Raw genomic sequence first — 19,868 nt, 5'->3', positions numbered from 1 at the left:
CTGACATACTTGGAGAGAGGAAATGACCAAGGCTGCTGGCTCCGGTAACAACCATCCAAGTGAACCACATTTGTATTTCAAAGTCTAAATCCCATAAATGGAAATAAAGGTTTGCTAAGAACTAGGAGTAGTAACTCAAGAATGGGGTACCGCTGTGAAATATGACCACCTCGCTTGAAGACCTGCAGTACACATTAGGCAATCCAGCTGAAAGGAGGCTAAATGACTAGTCAAGAACCTGGGTCTTAGACTGAAACTCTCACTGAAATAAATGAATTTTTAAAAATCCATTGTTTTACCTTGAAACTTCAGCTCCCCAAACTTGCAAGGGCTCCCCCCCACCTGCCTTCCTGCCCCTCGTGGCTGTCACTCACCCCCCCCCCCCTGCCAAGACGGCACCGGGAGAGGGAGAGGATTTAACAGACCACGGGCAGCAAGCACGTGGCGCCGTCCTCACAGTTAATGGCGGGGGACAGCGGTGGGTCAACCGCAGGGGCTGAGCCATGGGAGGAGGCAGTCCCGGCTGCCTCCTCCCGTGGCTCAGCCCAGGGTTTGGATGTGGGAGCGGGACTGCCTGAGGCGGGCAGCAGCCGGCGGCACTGTATGTGAAGGGGTGGTCAGTATGCAGCACCTTAGTGTGTGAGGAAACAGCTGCAGGACAGCGGCACCTAAAACCCATCTGGTTTGTGTTGGTTGGGGGGCTTTTGGAGGGGTTTTTTGCTCCTTTTAGTCTTGCTGGCAGACGTGTAGGAAGGAGACCTGGTATGAAGTCTGGAGCGATGGGCATGGGAGATGTGAAGAAAGAAGAAAAGGGAGGAGAGCATGAAGTGGACTGGAAGATTTCGGGTTAGGATGGGAAGATTTTGGTTTAGGACTGATGGGGGAAGAGCAGTGTGAGGGCAGCGAGCGAAGGTAGGTTCAGTAACACCTGCAGTGCCCGCAGTGTCAGGGCAGGAGCTGTGAGAAACTGTCATGCAGCTGCTGTTGGGACCCGTGAGAGATTGCGATATCCATCTGGAAAAGGATTTAAATCTGCCTGAAGAAACCATCAGTTAATGTTTTCATAAGGTTATGTAATTTTCAGTGTGGCTTATTTAGATACCAGGTTAAAATTGGATACCATATGGTTAATGTTACAGCAGTTATGAATCAGAAACTTGTGTCAGAAGTGAAATTATATTGATACCTATTGAGATAGATTTTGCCTTGCAACTGCAACGTGGGGGGAAAGAGAAGCTGTCAGCTACTTAGGCGCAGGAGGGTCAGTTAGAAAAAGCAGACTGCTACAGAGGAAAGTATTGTTTGTAAAGAACAGAAACCTGTAGAGGGACAAGTGTCACCCAGTATATTATCAGGCTGGTGTAAATGGAAAAAGGTGACGAAGATGATGACTATTCTTAGGTCTATCCTAAAACCCAGCTAAATGTGTTTTGGCTTTTCGCATAAGCGGCCATAAGTGTGGAAGTCTTGTTTGCTTATTGATTGGCATGCCTATAGTTGGTTAATTTTTACTCCTATTTTTTTAGGCAAATAGCTATCTATTTATATACAGTGTTACTCTCTCTCTATAAGCAACACTTTATACAATTTTATTGTTTAAGGTGACATCTTGAATGCATGCATTAGTCCATATTCCTCCTATTATCATCTCCGCAAACCCCCCTAAAAAGGCAGAAAAAGGATATTATGTTTTATCCACTGATCTGCTAATATCCTGGAAGCCAAATTTTCAAGTTATTAAAAAAGAATAAACACTTCTCCAGAACAATCTTTTCTATGCAGAATGGCTGGTTCATATTTACAGCTTTTTGAGAACCCATTTGAAGGAAAAGGATTCTTCTTATTGTTGTTGTTCATTTCACTGGAATTGCCTTTTGAGTACTGGGCCACAGTTTAGTCAAGATGCTGTATAATTACAGTACCTTGACTAAATAGTAAATGTAATATATAAATATAATGGAATTAGGTCTGTAACTTTAAAATGTATGATTTTCCGCATGCTTGCTCCAGGAGTTTACAAATAAATATGAAGTTTACCCTAATATAATACTTCTCAGCTGTAATTCATGGTTTGCTTGTGGATTGGAGCACTTGCTGGTCACATAGTACCAGTTGTCAATGTTTCCAGATGCTAAGCACACAGGCAAAGCTTCCTTACTATATGAGAATTCAGGAACAATAGTCACTCAAAAATTGTGACTAATATATAATCTGCAATATGTTATGCCAAATTAAATGGCTCTGTCCCACGTTATCAAAGCTGAAATGAATTAAGAATAAGAGGAATAAAATGTTTCGAATTTCTTTAAGTATAAGCAAAGAAAACATGATAATTAAAATGAAAAAAAAAACCAAACTAAGAAAAGAGTATTCCTTCTGACACTAGCTTTACCATTTTCCTGAAAGAGATATTAAACAGGCAAATTCAGACAACATCTATTTTGCCCATTAATGCTAAATAAAAATGTTTTATTTTCATGTCCATTGTCAGGTCTCTCAATCTTATGTCCATCACTTCATTTAAAAGGACAGGTACTCATTAAATATGTAGAGTGACATTATTGTTTAATGAACTTGTGAATGTGTTTTGAGCTGTAACTATTTTCCTAGATTCTCCTGGTAGAGGATGATACCAATTGCTTTGAAACTAGAATGAGATACAGAATAGTTGCTACGAATGACTGTATGTGCTAGAATTGGAGGGGGAAGGAGAAGGTTTCTTTTTTTTCTTTTGAGCATTCAAAGTAGTAGAAAAGGCAGACTAAAAGTTACCACCTTTCTATAAAGCAAAAAAAAAGTTATCCTTCATATAAAATAATAACGTGAAAGATATTTGTAAAGAAATTTTCCTTCTCCACACAGGAAACCTGTGAGTCAACAGAAGAACTTCCCCTCGATGACCAAGCTAAAATTCTTTCAGGTGTATCACCAGCGCATGCATCATTATGTACCAATGGCAGACTAAAAGTTACCACCTTTCTATAAAGCAAAAAAAAAGTTATCCTTCATATAAAATAATAACGTGAAAGATATTTGTAAAGAAATTTTCCTTCTCCACACAGGAAACCTGTGAGTCAACAGAAGAACTTCCCCTCGATGACCAAGCTAAAATTCTTTCAGGTGTATCACCAGCGCATGCATCATTATGTACCAATGAGAAATTCAAGGGGGGAAGATTACAGAGAAACTGGAGTATAACCTCAAATGAAAATATGATCTATATGTGTAGAACTGATTTTCATTTTTGCTATGAAATCCAAATTGTCCCAGTTCTCTTTTTATTTAATGCTTCATACCAGAGCTGTTTACAGAACTTTTTTATCCCTTGGGCAGTTAGATAGATTTAGAATAGTGTTTGTTCTTTTCTAGTTCAGTTAGGTTTAAAAGGTTTATTGAAAGGTTAGCGTTTGATCTACAATACATAACTTCATTCTTTTTCAATGGAAATAGTCTGCACATTGATGCTAAGGTATAGAGCACTGCACTACATTTCCACGAAGCAGTATTTCAATCTCCCCCTTCAAGCATAGTGTCTTAACTCAAGTGGCAGCTGGCTGAGAAAGATTGGCTTTCAATAAGGTAACACCTTCCACAGAAACAAGTTGCCTGAAAAAAAATGCTTCATCATTTAGTGAAGACATTAACTTAAACAACTGAATGGAAAGTAAAATTGCAGATAGTGCTGCTGATATTCCCCTGCTGCTGTTGCAGAGAGGGCTTGGCGCACCTGTTGCTGGGGAGAGGGCAGGGGGAATCTGGTTGAGGCTGATGCCTCTGCTTTGGGGAGTCCTGCATGTGCTCAAGGCCTGATCTGAACACAGCTCTGTGTCCTGTGGCCAGCGGAGCTCAAGGGAACCTTTGCTGTTCCTGTCAGGCCTTGCACCCGGGCCAGCCTGCATCTCGGCGGGCCCCACCTGTGCCTGTGTGCTCCCTCGGGGCATTAGCTCCCCTGCCTGAATGTATATAGGTGTCTGTGCTTCCTGCATGTAGCACGGGGGAGCCAGAACCTCTCTGCATGCATCTCCCCACTCTATGGAGACCCCATGGCGAGCTCAGTGGGAGGGAGCGTAGGGGGTGAACCAGGACAGGCAGTGGGGCAGGCAAAGAGCTCCAGGACAGACAGGAGTAGAGGGTGTAGATAAGGGATCCCACACTCTCTGCGTTGTCACTGCCAGCGTGGGCAGTGTGACAGGATGGTGCACAGCCCAGGCAGTCTGCATGTGCCTCAGGACTCTGAACACAAAGACCCCAATGGGGGGCCTGGGGTTCAAGGTGACAGTGTAATTGTCCCATGTCTGCATAGTGCCTAGTGAAGAAGAGTTCAGACCATGAGGCAGAACCACCGCTGAAATAAGCATGGGAATTACAGCCTTGTGCCTCCCCATAGAAGAGCTTGCCATGTTCAGACAATCCATTTGTCATTGCTGGAAGGATATGTCTGTTTTCCTGCTGGTGTAACAGGAAAAAGGAATGGCACATTTAGTAGCTGCAAACTTGCTGGCATGTGAGTGCAGGATCTTCTAGCGACAAGTCATCTGTGCTGTTGCCTGAATGGAGTATAGACCCCGTGGTCATGCCATAAACAATGCATTCCTCCATGATCCTCCTGGGTGCAGTGTCATGGGAGCCATGTCATGGGAATGATTTCCCTTGTTATCAATACAGGCTGTTCTTGTAACCCTTGTTCGGCTGCTTCTTCCAGTGCCTTCTCACACGTGCACATTTCCACCCCTACAGCATTCCTGCCAATCTTCGTATTTCTGTTAAGAATCTCTCCACAAGGACTGGCCTCGCTTGATTGCTATGGATGTAGTTTGGGGGAAGAGTTGGTGTCCTAAAAGAGATGTTCTGCCACATCCCTGAGAGGCTTTGTATATGTGAAGGTTTCCATATGCCCAAAGTGGATTTGATCCAGCACTAGAAGAAGAAGTCCCAGCTTCACCCCCCTGGGACAGCACCCCAGAAATAGAAACCTGCAGGGGAGCCTCACAACGTGCCTTATGCTCTGTCCTGCTGAAATAGCTTCCAGACTAGGATTGCTTAAGGGACATGCCCACTACTGTCCCAGAGGAGACTGTGCACACACCTGGATATGGGTCTGGGACAATCCCAGCTTGACTTATAATGCTGCTCTCCCTGCTGAAGTATTCCCTTGCCCAGCAGGCATTTTCTCCGGCGAGTTGGTGTCTCTGAAGACGATGTTGCTGCATTATCTGATGTTTCTTCTGGAGATAATCAAGGATGAGGAAGAGGATGCAGACATGGCTCTGTGTGTGTGTCTGACAATGAGTGTTTGGAAACCACAACTGGACCCACTCAGTAGTAGCTTAATGAAGCCATTCCTGGGCTGAGACACTCACCGGTAGTCCTACTGCCCTGTCTGTACCCTAGTTCATGTCCCTAGAGCTGGAGAGAACCCCCCACCTGCATGAGGGAAAGGTTACACTTGTGCTATAGGGCAATAGGTGGAGATACAATCTCTCTGAACAGGGTGGCTTTTACCCTCAGGTTGAAATTGGGGTGGGGAACATTTATGGTCACAGCAAGGGGATGTGAAACTCCTTATGCTAGAAAGCGTTTCCAGACACAGACAGACAGGCTGCCTAGTACTAGTGACTGTAGTGTCACTGTACACTCCAGCTGACGGCCAGGAACCCAGGGCAAGTGGAATCGGTGACTGTCCTGGGCTGCTCACAACATCCTGAGCTGCTGGTATCTGTGGCGAGTAGCCGTGGGGCAAGTGAGTGGTCACATGCTCAGGTTGAACCTTGGCTCAGCCTTTGTGACTGGCTTTACCCCTGCCCTGTGCAACAGAGATCAGACCAACTCCATGCAGGCCTGGACTCTCTCTGCTGGCTCCCTCTTGGCAGGGAAGTGGCTCCTCTGCCAGTGGAATTAGAAGGGGAAACCGCAGGGTTTTAATGTCCACTGGGTTTGTTTTTTCTTAACACAGATTACTTTAATTTCCCTTAAAAAGAAAACCTCTTAATTATTTTAGCAATACACAGATGATCACAGCTCTATTAAATTCTCTGTCATTGCCAACAGTATTTCAGAGCTTTTTTCCACAAAGCTCATCTACTGAAATCACTATCCCTCCTTCAAGCGTAAGAACCTAAATCACCTGAAACTGCCTTTTCATCACCCTGTGGAACATTTTAATCCCACCTGAAATTCCTCTCCAAAAAAAAAGGGCTAGGATGTTGGTTCTCACCAACAGTAGATTCTGGTTTTGCAGTATTATTTCCTCCATTTTGTTTTGTAGGGGCTCAGGAATAACAACTGTCAAATATTTTTCTCTAGAACTGCATTTTTAACAATATTTCAGAAGGACTACTCCTTTTATAATGCGTTGATAGCAACACTTGACTGCTGAGAGTAACTAGAACAACGTATCAGAAACTGAACCTGCCTTGCAGTGTCTGAAGAACCGAAAAAATGCCTCTTCTAAAGCAGACTCAAAATTGCTGTGTTCAGAGGCATTTGTACAGCCACTGTGGATAAAGGAGCAATCTTCAGTGGAATTAAAGTTTCTCTACAATCAAGAAGTGACTGATGCTTCATCAGATAGTATAAATACAGACAGGGCTTTGAGCGAATTCTTGCAAATTAAGTCTTTTTGGTGCCTCCTTTAACAAAAGAAGAGAAATTAATAATTTGTCAATTGCTGTATAAATTTTACTCTGAGATTCAAATTCATTTCCCACTGTTCTTTTCTAGAAATGTATTTCTATGAGAAAAATTCCAAGGTTCCTAGTGTTACAGGGAAAGTATTTGCTTTTTTCAGACCTAAACATACAAATATTAAACACCCAGGTCAGTCATACGTTTAACTATCTGTCTATGCTACAAGAGTAAAATAGCAGCCTATTTTGTTCTCAGATCTGTTACAGGCTTGTCTTGGTCAAGAGGATGTCATTTTAAAAGTGTGATTGCAGGCAAAGGCTATGAAATGAACTCTACAGGAGCTCTGCCCCTCTTACAGCTCTCTGTCCTCCTTATGAGATCAGAAGAGGAGAGTTTAACTTCTTGCCTGACAAAAAATTTCTTCCCTGAAGAACTGAAGATGTGCATGAACTCTGGCAGCATTATCTAGTCCACCTCTTGTCCTGTAATAGGCTTAACCGTGTCTGTGGACTAAAAATGGCTTGTGGATAAACAAGCACCCTTAGCTGTCCCCTGCCTACCAGAACTGTACAAGGAAAACTGCAATAGGAAGTACCAGTCCTTTACTGGCAACGGTTTTGTCTTGTCCCTCTTTCTTGCCATTTAAGGATATAACAGGATTGTTAAGTAGATGTCATTTTTGGAAGCTTGAATGTTAGGCTGGGAAAAGAGTCTGTATCTAAGACCTTTTCATGCTCAAGACTGTGAAGATCATAAAATGAATTTGTAAAGTTTGGAGCTGGTCTCTTCAGCCAACTAACTAAACCTATGATGATGTCCGTGGTATACTTAAGAGATAGCCCTGTGGTGGAATGAACGGGGCTAAGAAGTAAGACCGTATTGATAGTGTATATGGCTGGAAGGAACAACTGGAAAATAGAAATGGAAACTTTTTTTATGAAGCTTTTTATTCAATTGTTAAATAGGAAGAGGTAATAACTTAACTGTGCAGACAAAAGGAGGAGCACACTGGATGTATAGAATTCATACATTTATATGGCTTGGGGAATAAACTTTCTCAGGAAGATGAAAACTTTGATTCTTAGTAGAATTAAATTTCACACTGATCCAAGCCAAGATAGGAGCAAAGTAGGAAACACATAATTTCAGTATTCACAGAATAGGTTCTTCTTCATTAAGTCAGTTGTGGATGCTAGGTTTTCTTTGGGTCCTCACTGTAAGTGAAATGAGAGAATATTTAGCTTTCAGAGCTCTCTGAACAAACTGTAGTATCTCTAAAATATGTAAATGTTAAATCACATTTTATTTGACAACTAGGATTGTTTTATAGTTGTTGACATATCAAAGTGGGGTAGGGAGTTTTCTTATTCTTCTTTCCTTCCGTAGCTACAATGGACAGAAATAGATACTACATAGAGACAAGGCAAAATTTCTGTTTTGGTTTAGGTATACAGTTAAGTTACTGCATTTCAGGGGATTTATGCAAATTCTGTGTGCTTGTTCTTATCCCATGGCAAATACAAGGTCATATGACACAGCTGAGCTTTCGTTCATACTAAGGCAAGCTGCACTACTGTACAGTTGCTGTAGGCTACAGAGGCATTTGACATACACACAGGCATTTCTTTATTCCAACTGATACATGCTAACTTGGATGCCTGTAGTAACTTAATTGTATAGTTGTGGCCTTAGTTCTTAATTAAATGGGATGGAAGAAAATGTGTTTTAGGTGCATACATTCCAGGGATCCTGACCATGGAAGTACTGCCTCTCTTCTTGCCATGGGGCTGGGTGACCTGGTTCACCATAGATCTGTCTTGCCCTCTGAACTGTATGATTAAAAACTGCATCTTTTTCAGAGGAGCAATATATTTAAATACTGCATTATGATTTATTCTCTTTCTACTGTGCTAGTAACACTAGCAGTAACATTAAATTGACGTTACCCTTAATGGCACATGCTTTGGAATGGCATATATCTGAAAGGCAAGGCAAACAGTGAATCACCTGGCTAACACCACTTGTCCTGAGCGTGGCCCCATCTGCCTGAATGAGTAAATGGTATCAGTGTAGGACTGATCCATTATATCAAAAGCAAGGTAGGAAGTGATGGCTCTTGTAGAGAGCAATTCCTCAAACAATGTTTTTCCTCTGTGAAGAGGAAGGTTGATTTGACACAGATTGTTTTTCTTAGCCATTCTCCTTGTTCTCAGACCTACCAGAAGTAAAGATGGCTTGGAAACCAGAAGCTGTACCAGCACGATCTGTGACAAACTCTACAAGCATAAGATTACTAGAAGCAACTACATCACTGGGTATCTTTGATCCACAGGTCTTGTCCATTAGAACTGCAGAAGACTTGCTGGATCCATCATAAACTTTAACATAATCACCCTGACAGCCTCTGGTTGTCTGCAGTTCAAAGGCTTGAAAGTGCAGGGAAATCTGGAAGGGAAGAGTAAACCAGCCTTTAATATACATGTATGTGACTTCTTCCATGGAGCATCCTTTAAAACAGACAGTATCTAAGCTGTAGCTAAGCCCAAACTGGAACTGCGTACCCAGCCTTGCCTCTCATCCCCTGAAGTTGCAGGGTTCAGATCTAATGGGCCTATGACTGAATGCTCCCATGCTCAGACTGCTTTGTTTTGATTTTGCAAACCTGAAGCCCAGCATATGGAGGTATATTGCAAACCTGAAGCCCAGCATATGGAGGTTTTTCAAAATCACAACTCTGCAGTTGTCTTTGCCCATACCTGGCTTAAGGACATGAAGAAGAAGTAGAGACTAGTCTGAAATCTCTCTTATGGAAAAGATATTACCTGGCAACTGGTATGCAGACAAAGCGCAAAATGCTTAACATAGAAAGAAGTCAGTTCAGCCATATTCCAAGACCGCTATTAACCTGTGATTACCATTCTGGATCGGGTTCGGATGAGCCAGACACAGTTGGTGTTATCTGAGTAATTTCTTGGGTAGTTGGCAGATCTCAGTGACCCAGATACTGCATCGAGAATAGTGCTGCAGCGACCTGAGAAAGAAACAATGTTTGCTACAGGACCAGGCTTGCAGAAGCTTCCACTCATTTTCAATTACAATCTCTTCAGAATGAACTGGTCTCGATTTTCTGATCTGCCAGCATTCATTTCAGAGTACTGGTGTGTCTTGATTAAAATGAAGAATCATGTTGTCCTAATTTTCACATAATGAATAAGTATCTGCATCAAAATGGAAAGTGAAGTAGTGCTTGGAAAAAGCATTAGCTTTTATTGATTAGCTCCATAGTTTAGCAAGGGATCTCTTTCTGCACCTCTATAAAGAGTGTGAGAGGTTTCAGCTCACTGCAGTTGGTGACATTGTTTTCCACTGAGATGGGCAAGTCAAGTGATGTTAGAAGAGTCAAGTGCAAATATGATGTCTCTGCAATGCTTAAATTCTAAGCTTAGGAGGAGGACTTGGGCTTTCCTCTGTGCAAGGGGTAATACTTTATTCATCATGTTTTTTCCCTTTGACTGAATAAATTTTTCATTGTATGGGAGAATTTCTTCTAGCAGAGGTTAAAATTAAAGAGTTAAAAATACATACAAATTTAGAATGACAGCTTAAACGTTTGAAAACTGGACAAGGCATCATGAAACTGTTCCAGTTCAGAGGAGCCTATGACTGTTTTGGTTTGGTTCAGGTCTTAAATACAAACTGCAATGAGGAACGGAGATATCTGGCTCTTTGTGGGGTTTATAGTTGTCTCCTGAGCTGTAAGAAACCAAATTACTCCAGTGAAGCATACGTGGTAGGCAGTTAGGCCAGTTGCACAGCAGCCACTTAAGCCAATAGTGAATGTGTTTAATCTAATTTGGAAGCAGAAAGCATTTTCTCACTAATCACAATGTGCCTCCAGCTTCACCTTTGCATTCTCTCCCAGAGTAACCCTTATGGGTTCCATGAACTTAGGAGAACAGTCTCACAGTCTTTGATGAGAAACTGCTGCCTTTGCAGTGTGCCCAAACATCTCTGTGAAGGATCTGAGTAGAAGATGAAAAGATGGTTTTGAGATACTTACTGCAATTGTAAAGTTTGTTGATTTTGGCCACGTCCAAGTTGCTCAGTCCCTGCCTCTGTCCAATATGTACTGATCCATCAGGAATTGGTACAATAGTCGCTTTCCCAGTGGTATTAGTGAATGTGTATCTGCAAAAAAACGATGAAAAATTATCTTTAAGTACAATTACTTCTTTCAGGATTTAATGGCATGCTTTGGAGGGAGAACAAGAATTGTACACAAGTTGTTGTTGTTGTGACTAACAGTGCTGTTCAAATAAATTTGATTAAGATGTCCAGCACTAAGTAGAATCAATCTCAAGATGCCCTCCTTTGCTCCCAAGCTAAGCTGTGAATAGATCCTTAATGGAAAGCTAAAGGATAATGAATTAGTCTTAGGGAGTGGCTTGTCTGAACTGACTCACAGTGTTTTTCTCAGAAGGGGAAATGGGGAAACTGGTAGTTAGGAGAAAGTTATTATAGAAACTAATTCTAATGTAAGATTTGAGTTCCAACAAAAGCAATGCCATGCTGCTACTTACGGGCCGTAGTGCATTACTGAGGAATAGTCATATGGAAGACCCAGGTTATTGGAGTTTTCAAATTTCTTGAAGTCTGGTCTGTCAGCTGTAATATATTATATTGTACTTAGAGTATGCTACTTATCTGCTCCCTTCAGGGAAGAAGGAAGAGCTGGGAACAGTAGGATGCATCTAACACCACTTTCTACATTGAGGAGTTCAGAGGTACTTACCCGGACTGATGTACTCCCACATGATCTTTACATGATTATCCCTGTCACTTCGAGAATGTTCATGCAAAAAGCCCAGAGCATGGTCCAGTTCATGTTGAATTATTCCTTTCCACATGCAGCCTGCTTTCATCACAGAGACAGTCTGTCCACCTCCTACTTTCCCATAGTTGGACCAGCAGCTGAGAGAGGCATTGAACACCAACAGAATACTTATGGGATTTTTCTTGTCAGGCAGGCAAAGGGACTTCACACACATCTTGTGGGAGTGGAAGGATTCCTTCCTGTCCACTGTGATAGGGTCTACAGAAGGGCAAAACTGACCATGGCATAGAAAACAAACAGTGTGATCATTGCTAAAACTTTATGGAAGACCTTAATTAGCACGGAGGCTCCTGCATTCTGACTTTCTGTACACAGTGACTTTAACTCTCTAGAAATAACATTTTTCTTCCAAAATACTGAACATTGTATCAGAGCTGTATCCACCTGGAGTACTGTGTTCAGCTCTGGGGTCCTCAACATAAGAAGAACATGGACCTGTTGGAGCAAGTCCAGAGGAGGGCCACAAAGATGATCAGAGGGCTGGAGCACCTCTCCTGTGAAGACAGGCTGAGAGAGCTGGGGTTGTTCAGCCTGGAGAAGAGAAGGCTCTGGGAAGACCTTAGAGCAGCCTTCCAGTACCTGAATGGGGCCTACAAGAAAGCTGGAGAGGGACTTTTTACAAGGGCATGTAAAAAGGATCCTATCACCCCATGTAGTGATAGGACAAGGGGTAATGGCTTTAAACTGAAAGAGGGTAGATTTAGATTAGATGTAAGGAAGAAATTCTTCACTATGAGAGTGCTGAGGCACTGGAACAGGTTGCTCAGAGAAGTTGTGGATGCCCCATCCCTGGAAGTGTTCAAGGCCAGGTTGGATGGGGCTTTGAGCAACCTGGTCTAGTGGAAGGTGACCCTGCCCATGGCAGGGGGGTTGGAAGTAGATGATCTTTAAGGTCCCTTCCAACCCAAACCATTCTATATTTCTATGAATTCTCTCATAGGCTCTAATTCTGACCTTGACAGCCAACTGTGTGATTCAGAGAACTGTTTATTTCATAAGTTGAAAATTGTTTTGCCTGCGCAAATAAGACCTACAGTAATCTGCTATATGTTGTGCTCAAGTGTGCATTATACCACACAGAAAACAGGAGCTTAGATATTCTTTCCACCTTAATGGTGCTTTCCCAAGACTTGCATCACTTCAGTGCCTTCAGTGAGTCCCTGATGTAACTGCTGAATCCTTGTACTAGGAAGGTATCCAAGGAGGATACCTTGGCACTGCGATAAAACATAAAGTTTCTTCTCTAAATCCATTCCTCTTTCCTCTCTAAGGTCACACAGAATGAGTGTAGTGAAGAATTGAAAAACAATGTAGAAATAACTTGTTAATTTATCATTCAACTCACCCATCGGCAGATTTAATGCTGAGGTAGTCACGTTCTGTCTTGCGCTTCACAAAATTAATACAAGTCAGTGTTTCAAATTCTGCCATGGCATCATGAATTCCCTTTATGTGGCTCTCCTCTGGAGAAGAAAGGGTTAATTTGGGGGGTTACACAAGGACAATGGCAGTTGCCATCAGAACCTCACATATGCTCAAACACAGGGTAAATGAGGGACAGAAACATTAGCCTAGGTTCTTTCTTGCTTTTTGCTCAGTAATGAATTTCATTTAAGATATTAATAGCCTGGCACGAGATCCTCTTTATCCAGATATTTGTCCAAATGGATTCAGGTGGGACCCTTTTTTTCTGAACTACTTGTTTTAAGTTATAGTGGTGAATGTTGATCTATCTTCTGATTGGACACTTGGACACAGCTATGGGAAGCTGTTTTGCTAATGAAAAGTAGGCCATTGAAACCACACTGCAATAGGCATGAGCTTTATAAAGGCAGGTATTCTGGCAGGTACTATTAGAGGGAATGATCATTCTTGTCTCCAAGAGACAAGACCCAAAACATTATGGATGCAAACTTCTCAAGGAAATTTGATCTCTTTTCTTTTTTCTGTTCAGCTCTTTGTAATTTACAATTCATCTGTGCTTGCACAGCACAAGTGAATCCTTAGAATTGATTTAATCAACTGTTTGTGTGGTCACTAGAAGTAGGTTTCTACCTGAAGCTTATTGGATAAAAGCAATTTAAAAAAAAAAAAAAGAATTATTGAAATTTACACCCACCATAAGTAGGATCCAGGACATAGGGAACACGAACAATCCCATCGCTGGACTGGGGCCAAGTGCAATGGCGACAGTTGACGGCACTGCGACTCCTTTGTGGAACTATGTCACCTTCTTGCAAGTACTGAGAGCTCTCTGTGGTGAGACAGAAAGGGTGGAAATATCTGAGCCATAGATTGCTGGACGCTTGCTAAGCACACTTGGAAAAGCATCACTCTCTACTCATCCTCCTTTTCTATTTTTCCCTAAGCATCCGCTCCTGGCTAGCATGAGAAATGGACTATTGGGCTAGATGGACATTATCTGCTTCCCTACCTTTGCTGCTGTGTTCTTAGCCAAGAGGAGAAGTGGAAAGATCCAACTCTGTTGGATGGGGTTGAGGCAAGACAGGGAATGACTGAAAGCAGTTGCAATAGTGAGAGGGATGCTGTACTTTAGTACTATTTCATCATCCATCATGTGACACTGAACGAATGGCATCAAATATCTGCTCGGGAAGGGTGCTAGGCAAAGGCAGGAGGTGCCAATAAGGAAACCCAAGAGGGAAAGCAAACCAAAAAGAGAAGTGAGTGTTGTCTAGAGAAAACTGTAGGAATGTTTGGTGTCCATTTCTACAGACAGTAGTAAAGCTTCTTGAATGACTGCTGAAGGGGAAAATGTGAGAAAGACAAACTGATAGAACAGGGAAGGTTTGGAAGAATCAAGGAACAGGAAGTCTGGAGCAGGGAGCATGGAACTGACCATAGCTTATCTAGGAGTCTGTACTACAAAGCCATATGATGGCTGCATGCAAGCGATGCTTGCATTCAAGAAAAAGGCAGTTAAATAATAAAGCATCCAAATATCCAAGTTCTCTTTTTATGTCCAAAGAATGACAAAGATGTTGAGAGCTAAAGCTGAAGAAGCTGCCTGGATAGTTCAGTTGCCTCCACACCTGGTATCATCTTCAGTATTGACACTATAGATTTGAGATGCCATGGGGCTTCATCAGACCTCACAGTAGTCCCAGTGGCCTGACTCTGGGCATCTCTTACACGATGGTGTGTAAGATGGGAAAAATACTTGCACAGATTGTGGTAAGACATCGTATCTCCCATGTCACCCCCAAAAAGCAACAAAGAGAGACCCATTATAAGCAGGGCTTTGGTGGCGTTACCTTTGTTAACTGTCAGAATTCTGTTAAAAATAACTTCATCCTCGGAGTCAGTCTCTGTAGGCGATGGAGATTCTGCGCAGAAATACAAGAGTATCACTTTCTCATTCCTAGGGAAAATACGAATCCTGATTTTTAACCTGATGAGTTTCCAGGAGCTCACTTTAGATCTGTTCCTGATTACAGTGATGCATGTAAAACTTACAGAGCCTATTTAGGGTCTGGCATGGTGTTCAGTCATGTAGGTATTTGCACAGTGACACAATCTTGTGAACCTCCCAGCTGTAGTTATTTTGGCATTAATCCAGTCCCAAGAGCCATTCTCTTCCAATCTTTCCCTCTCTTCCTTTTTTTTTCCCCCTAGCCATCGCATGTTAAGGTCTGGACCTTTGGCTCTTGTAAGTCTGTATTGTCCCACTCAAGTGGCCAGCTGGCTGCCTGGCTCCCTCTGTGCGCTCAGACAGCACAGTTTTCCTTCTGCATGCACAATTCGCACTCAAACCCCCAACATAAGACACCAGGAGCAAAAAAGGATGGAGAGCAGTCCTGCTGCTTGCTGCTAGACATGCTGACCTCTTGAAAAACCTTGAAACCAATGAAATGGGAATCGCATTCCTACTCCATGGGTTGGACTGATGTCCCCAGCTAAGCCCAGCATCAGGGACTCCTAGGCCTTACAAGCAGAATCAGCCAACTCTGAGCATTATGCAATAAGTCTTGACATCAATAAAAAGCACAAGCACATGGCCTCTGCACTTTCTGTAACCTTTGGAAGTGACTTAAGTGAGGACATTATCTAAGCAGAGCTATTTTTAGCAAAAGTAACAGCTGAGGTTTTTAGCAAGGCCAAGCAATTGGCCAAAACCAAGAGACTTTGCTTTGCATGAAAGTTTATGGTGAGTGCATTCATTTAAAATTTCTTCTTTAAGATTAATTTGTGTTAAGCATGTGTTATTTTCTGGAGTAACTGGGTAGCTGAACAATCAGTATATCCTATCAAATACTTACATTTATGTGGAATAATACATACCATATATATCCTCTTGTGTAGTAGTAACCTGCAAGAACAATGCATTAGTATTATATCACACTTTATATTATAACATAAATATTAAATAATATACCATGCAAAGGATCAAAAGTGTCCAGGCTACCATTGAAAGTATCTTCCACCAGTGCAGTCTTGAGATTTTATATACTGTGCCATGTGTAAAGAATTACCACAGTGTGGTAGATATGCTTCTTTGGTATCTTGGCAAATATGGATATCATAAAAGGAATCAGCATAGGAGATTCAGGAAATGCAATGTGAAATGTGGAGTAAGTTTCAGATCTTCCACCTTTATTTATGTCCCTTCTAGTAGGACTGCAAGGCTGATGAAATTGCCAGTGAAGTCTTCCCAGTATCACCTCACAATACAGTGGTGAAAGGCCGTGGTACACACTGCTTCTACAGAACTGTGGGGCTGGTACCCAGCTGAGGGAGTCATGTCTGTAGCAAAACAGATTGCCATACTTCCCTTGCCTTGTAGAAATAAAAAGTGAGTTTGCGTTTTTTCTATGACCCCAGAGAAGGCAAAAGCTTCCTGGGATGTGGGCTATATCTGGGCATTGTGAAGCAATAAATGGAACAGGGATGGAAACTGATCACTCTGTTACACTGTTGATCTGAGAAGATTTTCCTGCACAGATGGAGATATGGGTGGAGTACACAAGTCTTTACCTCACTTTCCACAACGTTGAACCCCAAAGTGATCAAAAGTGCTGATTTAGCTGTCCTTACCTCAGTAGGTTCTGTTGCTGCAAAAAGCAAGGAAGAAAAAGACAAGCAAAAGGAGCAAATTAGATTCTGAATGCAACTTCACAGTGTTCAGTAGCACAGACCTCCTCAGCCATGGGAATGCCTTTGGCAGGTCCCTTTGCTTGGAGGGGAGTGGGGTGCACTAACTGATGCGTAGGCATAGAAATTAAACTGATGTTTAGACAAACAGCTATGAAAATTCCTAGTAGATTGTGCTGAGGGACAGAATCCTGGTCATTTATCATCTAAGAATCAGCAAAGCATTTTATCAACTTCAGTGTGGAAAATGACAAAGGAAACTAGGGACAAAAATATGCTTTGTCCCTAGATTTCACTGCAACAGGTGCAGGCTAACCAGCTCAACAATCCTCTCTGGTTTCACAGTGCCAAAGAGTAAAGTTATAAAATGGGATGAAGGCTATAATTTAGCATGGGGCAAATAATCTCAGCTTCAGTGTGTACCTGACAGCAGCTTGGAACCATTCTGAGTCCTAAGGGGTCTTTCTAGTGTGATGTCTTTTGATTTCTACCAAATGTCAGTTTCTAGATACAAATATGGAAGTGAAAATCTGATCTGGTATATAAATTTCTGAGCAGAAATTTCACTGTTATAGTATCATAAAAGTTTAGAAATTGCAAGGACCTCCAGAGGTCATCCAGTTTGTCTGCTTTCCCTAAGGCAGAAACAGTTTTATCTATGTTATTCCTCACCACAGTTTGTTTGACCAGTTTTTAAGTATGATGGATATGCTGCAAGCCTTTCTGGCAATGTCTTCCAGTTTGCCAATAACTGCACTCTTCCTTGTCAAAATATAAAGCCTTTTTTTTTTTTCCTATCCAACACTGACAGAGAGCACTTCAAATAGTTCTTCTTATTTCTAAGCTTATCCTTGTTCCTTATCTTTTTGACCATGTTTTTTCAATAAAGCCTTTTTTTTTTTTTTTCCTATCCAACACTGACAGAGAGCACTTATGCAAATAGTTCTTATTTCTAAGCTTATCCTTGTTCCTTATCTTTTTGACCATGTTTTTTCAATAGAAGATGTGCTAAGCTCTGTCACACCTTGAAGCACCTTTCCCTTTTCACAGTGGTTATTGCCCAAATGTACTGAGGGGACTTCCTCCCATTCAGAATCTGTCTAGAACCTGCAACAGAATTGCTTTTATTGAGCCAAAAGGCTTCAGTCTGTCTTTCCAGACTGTTACTTCAGTTACATGACAATGGAAGTCCACTGTAATGATGGTGGTTTATTATAGAAAAGTTCAATCAGTTCCCTCCAGCTGCATCAGAGAGATCCATGGCATCTACAGAAATTCTGCAGGGAAGCACATTTTTGAGATGGGTTGACTGGATTCAGAATTCATGCACCCAAGAGGCACTAGATTAATTGACTAGTCAAAGTCAGTGGAAATTAGTCTCCAGATTCCTAGGCACATAAAGCCTGCAACCCCTTTTTAAAACCCACATGAGACATCACAGAAGGCATCTGCCATGTCCTTGATCAAATTAACATCTGCTGTGATACAGCTTTCAAAATGATACAGTTCACGTTTTCCCTGCGCTGTAAATACTGAAAGATGTCTCAAAAGGCACAAAAAGCAGTAACAATAGTAAACTAAAACTCATTGTATGCATTTGTCCCAGTAATCCTGCAACTTTGAGTCCCAGCAACTGACTACTTTAAACTCGAATGAGCGTGTCCCTCAGCCGGCTCCAAATATACTGAGCAGTAATTTTACAACATCCCTTTGCTTCCATGCCATAAATGACAGCTCAAAAGAAGAATTGGTCAGTTTTCATTAGCCACTTACTTGCTCTGACTACATCAAGAAAATTTTTCCAAGGCCTCTTCCTCTCATAACATATCACCCCCGACCTGGCAGTTTCTTGCTGTAGTTAAAGTCTGTCTACAGATTTATTTCCATTGACCTTCTCTGGAGATCTACAATGACCTCCTCCTATTTTGTGAGTTGACAAAAGCTGTTCAGCTAAGCCTGTACTATTTGTTTTCTATCCCAGCAGAAAGCAAAGCTTTCTCTGCCGCCTGACATCCCTTTCTCTTACTGCTGCACCAAAGTAGGCAAGGAGGCAAATGAGTAGCAGTCTTTTTGTAGCATTCAACTTAATGGAAATGTATCAAAATGTCCTATTAAAATTTTATTTTCAAGCCTGTGAAAGCAAATCTAAATTAACCTAACAAACCATACCCCAAAAGTATGTGTAAAGCACATCTGTGTGAAAATACATTTGCACTCAGCCCAATAACAAATTAGGAAACATGGCCTTATTCAAAAGGCCTGAGAGTCAGTGCTTTCACACACTCTAAAGCCAAGTCACTCACACACCAACAAAGAGTGTGATACACAGTCAAGAATTAACAGTTGTCTTTAAAATACAATATAAATCCTACTTACTCGTTGTGCTGTTTCCATAGTTCTCCTGCAAAACCAATAGGTAAAAAGCATTATTCTTCCATAGCTCATAAATGCAGCAACAATAGCGTCAAAATCAGGCCAAAGGGAGGAACTAAATTATTAGATTGGCTTTATATATTATTATATTACTAATATTTTTCTTGCAGGAAATTTATCAAAATGGGTCTCCACAGCTTCACTCCAGGAAGAACAGCTCAATTAGAAGATGGAGCACAGTTGCATGGAACTGCTCTCACCTGAATAGGGAAAGCCAGAGTAGCATGAAGCAGAAATGCAGTGAAGACTAGGAACATCTTCAGATCCATTCTCCAGTCCTGACAGACCACCAGTGCCTGTCCTTATCTCTGCCCGTTCAGGAGCACTGCCGCTAGATATACCAGCAGAGCCTGCTCTGCCAGGGCTGAAAAAAAACTCCACCAGCCAATGGGGATCCTAGCAGGAAGGAAACTTTTGCAGCCTCAACAGCCAGTTTAGCCTCTGGGGATCTCCCCGTGCTGTGCTATTGCTGTCACTGTGATCTATAGCATCCCTTGTCTTCATACTGTCATTCATGCCGCTCTCTAGAGCTGGATCAGCCTCATGCTTGTGCTGCCATGCACTTCCTCTGTTTCCTGGAGGATCTTTCCTTAAGTGTTCAGTTTGACTGATATCACCTAGGAAGCCCTTGTTCCTGGATGACTTTCCCAAGTACTGTAATGCTGGGATTTCAGATGGTAGGTGACTTTTTTCTTTATGTCACAGAAAGCACAGAAGGCCATGACAGTATTGCGTTGCTTTGGCACATACAACACATCACTACTCAGTGAGGTCATCTCTGCGTCTTCCCTGAGAAGATATC

The 19,868-nt window shown here is 42.0% G+C and overlaps 1 protein-coding gene across 1 annotated transcript; it reads right to left on the bottom strand.

Annotated features, from left to right (window-relative positions):
* Nucleotides 1-7,556: 7,556 nt before the first annotated feature.
* Nucleotides 7,557-19,335, bottom strand: LOC103897462 (astacin-like metalloendopeptidase). Its single transcript, XM_009277479.1, has 13 exons — nucleotides 19,267-19,335; nucleotides 19,010-19,034; nucleotides 16,577-16,593; nucleotides 15,824-15,851; nucleotides 14,797-14,868; nucleotides 13,641-13,775; nucleotides 12,867-12,984; nucleotides 11,420-11,598; nucleotides 11,208-11,292; nucleotides 10,688-10,815; nucleotides 9,543-9,658; nucleotides 8,847-9,072; nucleotides 7,557-7,841 (listed from the first exon to the last, which is right to left on the bottom strand). The coding sequence occupies exons 1-13, from the start codon at nucleotides 19,333-19,335 to the stop codon at nucleotides 7,807-7,809; spliced, it is 1,233 nt and encodes a 410-aa protein (XP_009275754.1). The 3' UTR covers nucleotides 7,557-7,806.
* Between the last annotated feature and the right edge of the window lie 533 nt (nucleotides 19,336-19,868).

The sequence above is a fragment of the Aptenodytes forsteri genome, unplaced genomic scaffold (assembly GCF_000699145.1).
Source record: "Aptenodytes forsteri isolate BGI_AS27 unplaced genomic scaffold, ASM69914v1 Scaffold146, whole genome shotgun sequence".
NCBI classification, from domain to species: Eukaryota; Metazoa; Chordata; class Aves; order Sphenisciformes; family Spheniscidae; genus Aptenodytes; species Aptenodytes forsteri.
The sequence above is the reverse complement of the archived record's forward strand: the minus strand, read 5'-3'. Positions and strand labels throughout refer to the sequence as shown.

Bases quoted from the DNA above. Each gene is read 5' to 3' on its own strand.
- LOC103897462 (XM_009277479.1), bottom strand. From the start codon at position 19,335: ATGGATCTGAAGATGTTCCTAGTCTTCACTGCATTTCTGCTTCATGCT. The intron at 13,776-14,796 runs GTAACGCCACCA...GTCTCACCACAG, and splicing joins AATTCTGACAGTTAACAAAG to AGAGCTCTCAGTACTTGCAA. The intron at 11,599-12,866 runs GTGAGTTGAATG...TGCCTCTCTCAG, and splicing joins AGCATTAAATCTGCCGATGG to CTGCTGGTCCAACTATGGGA.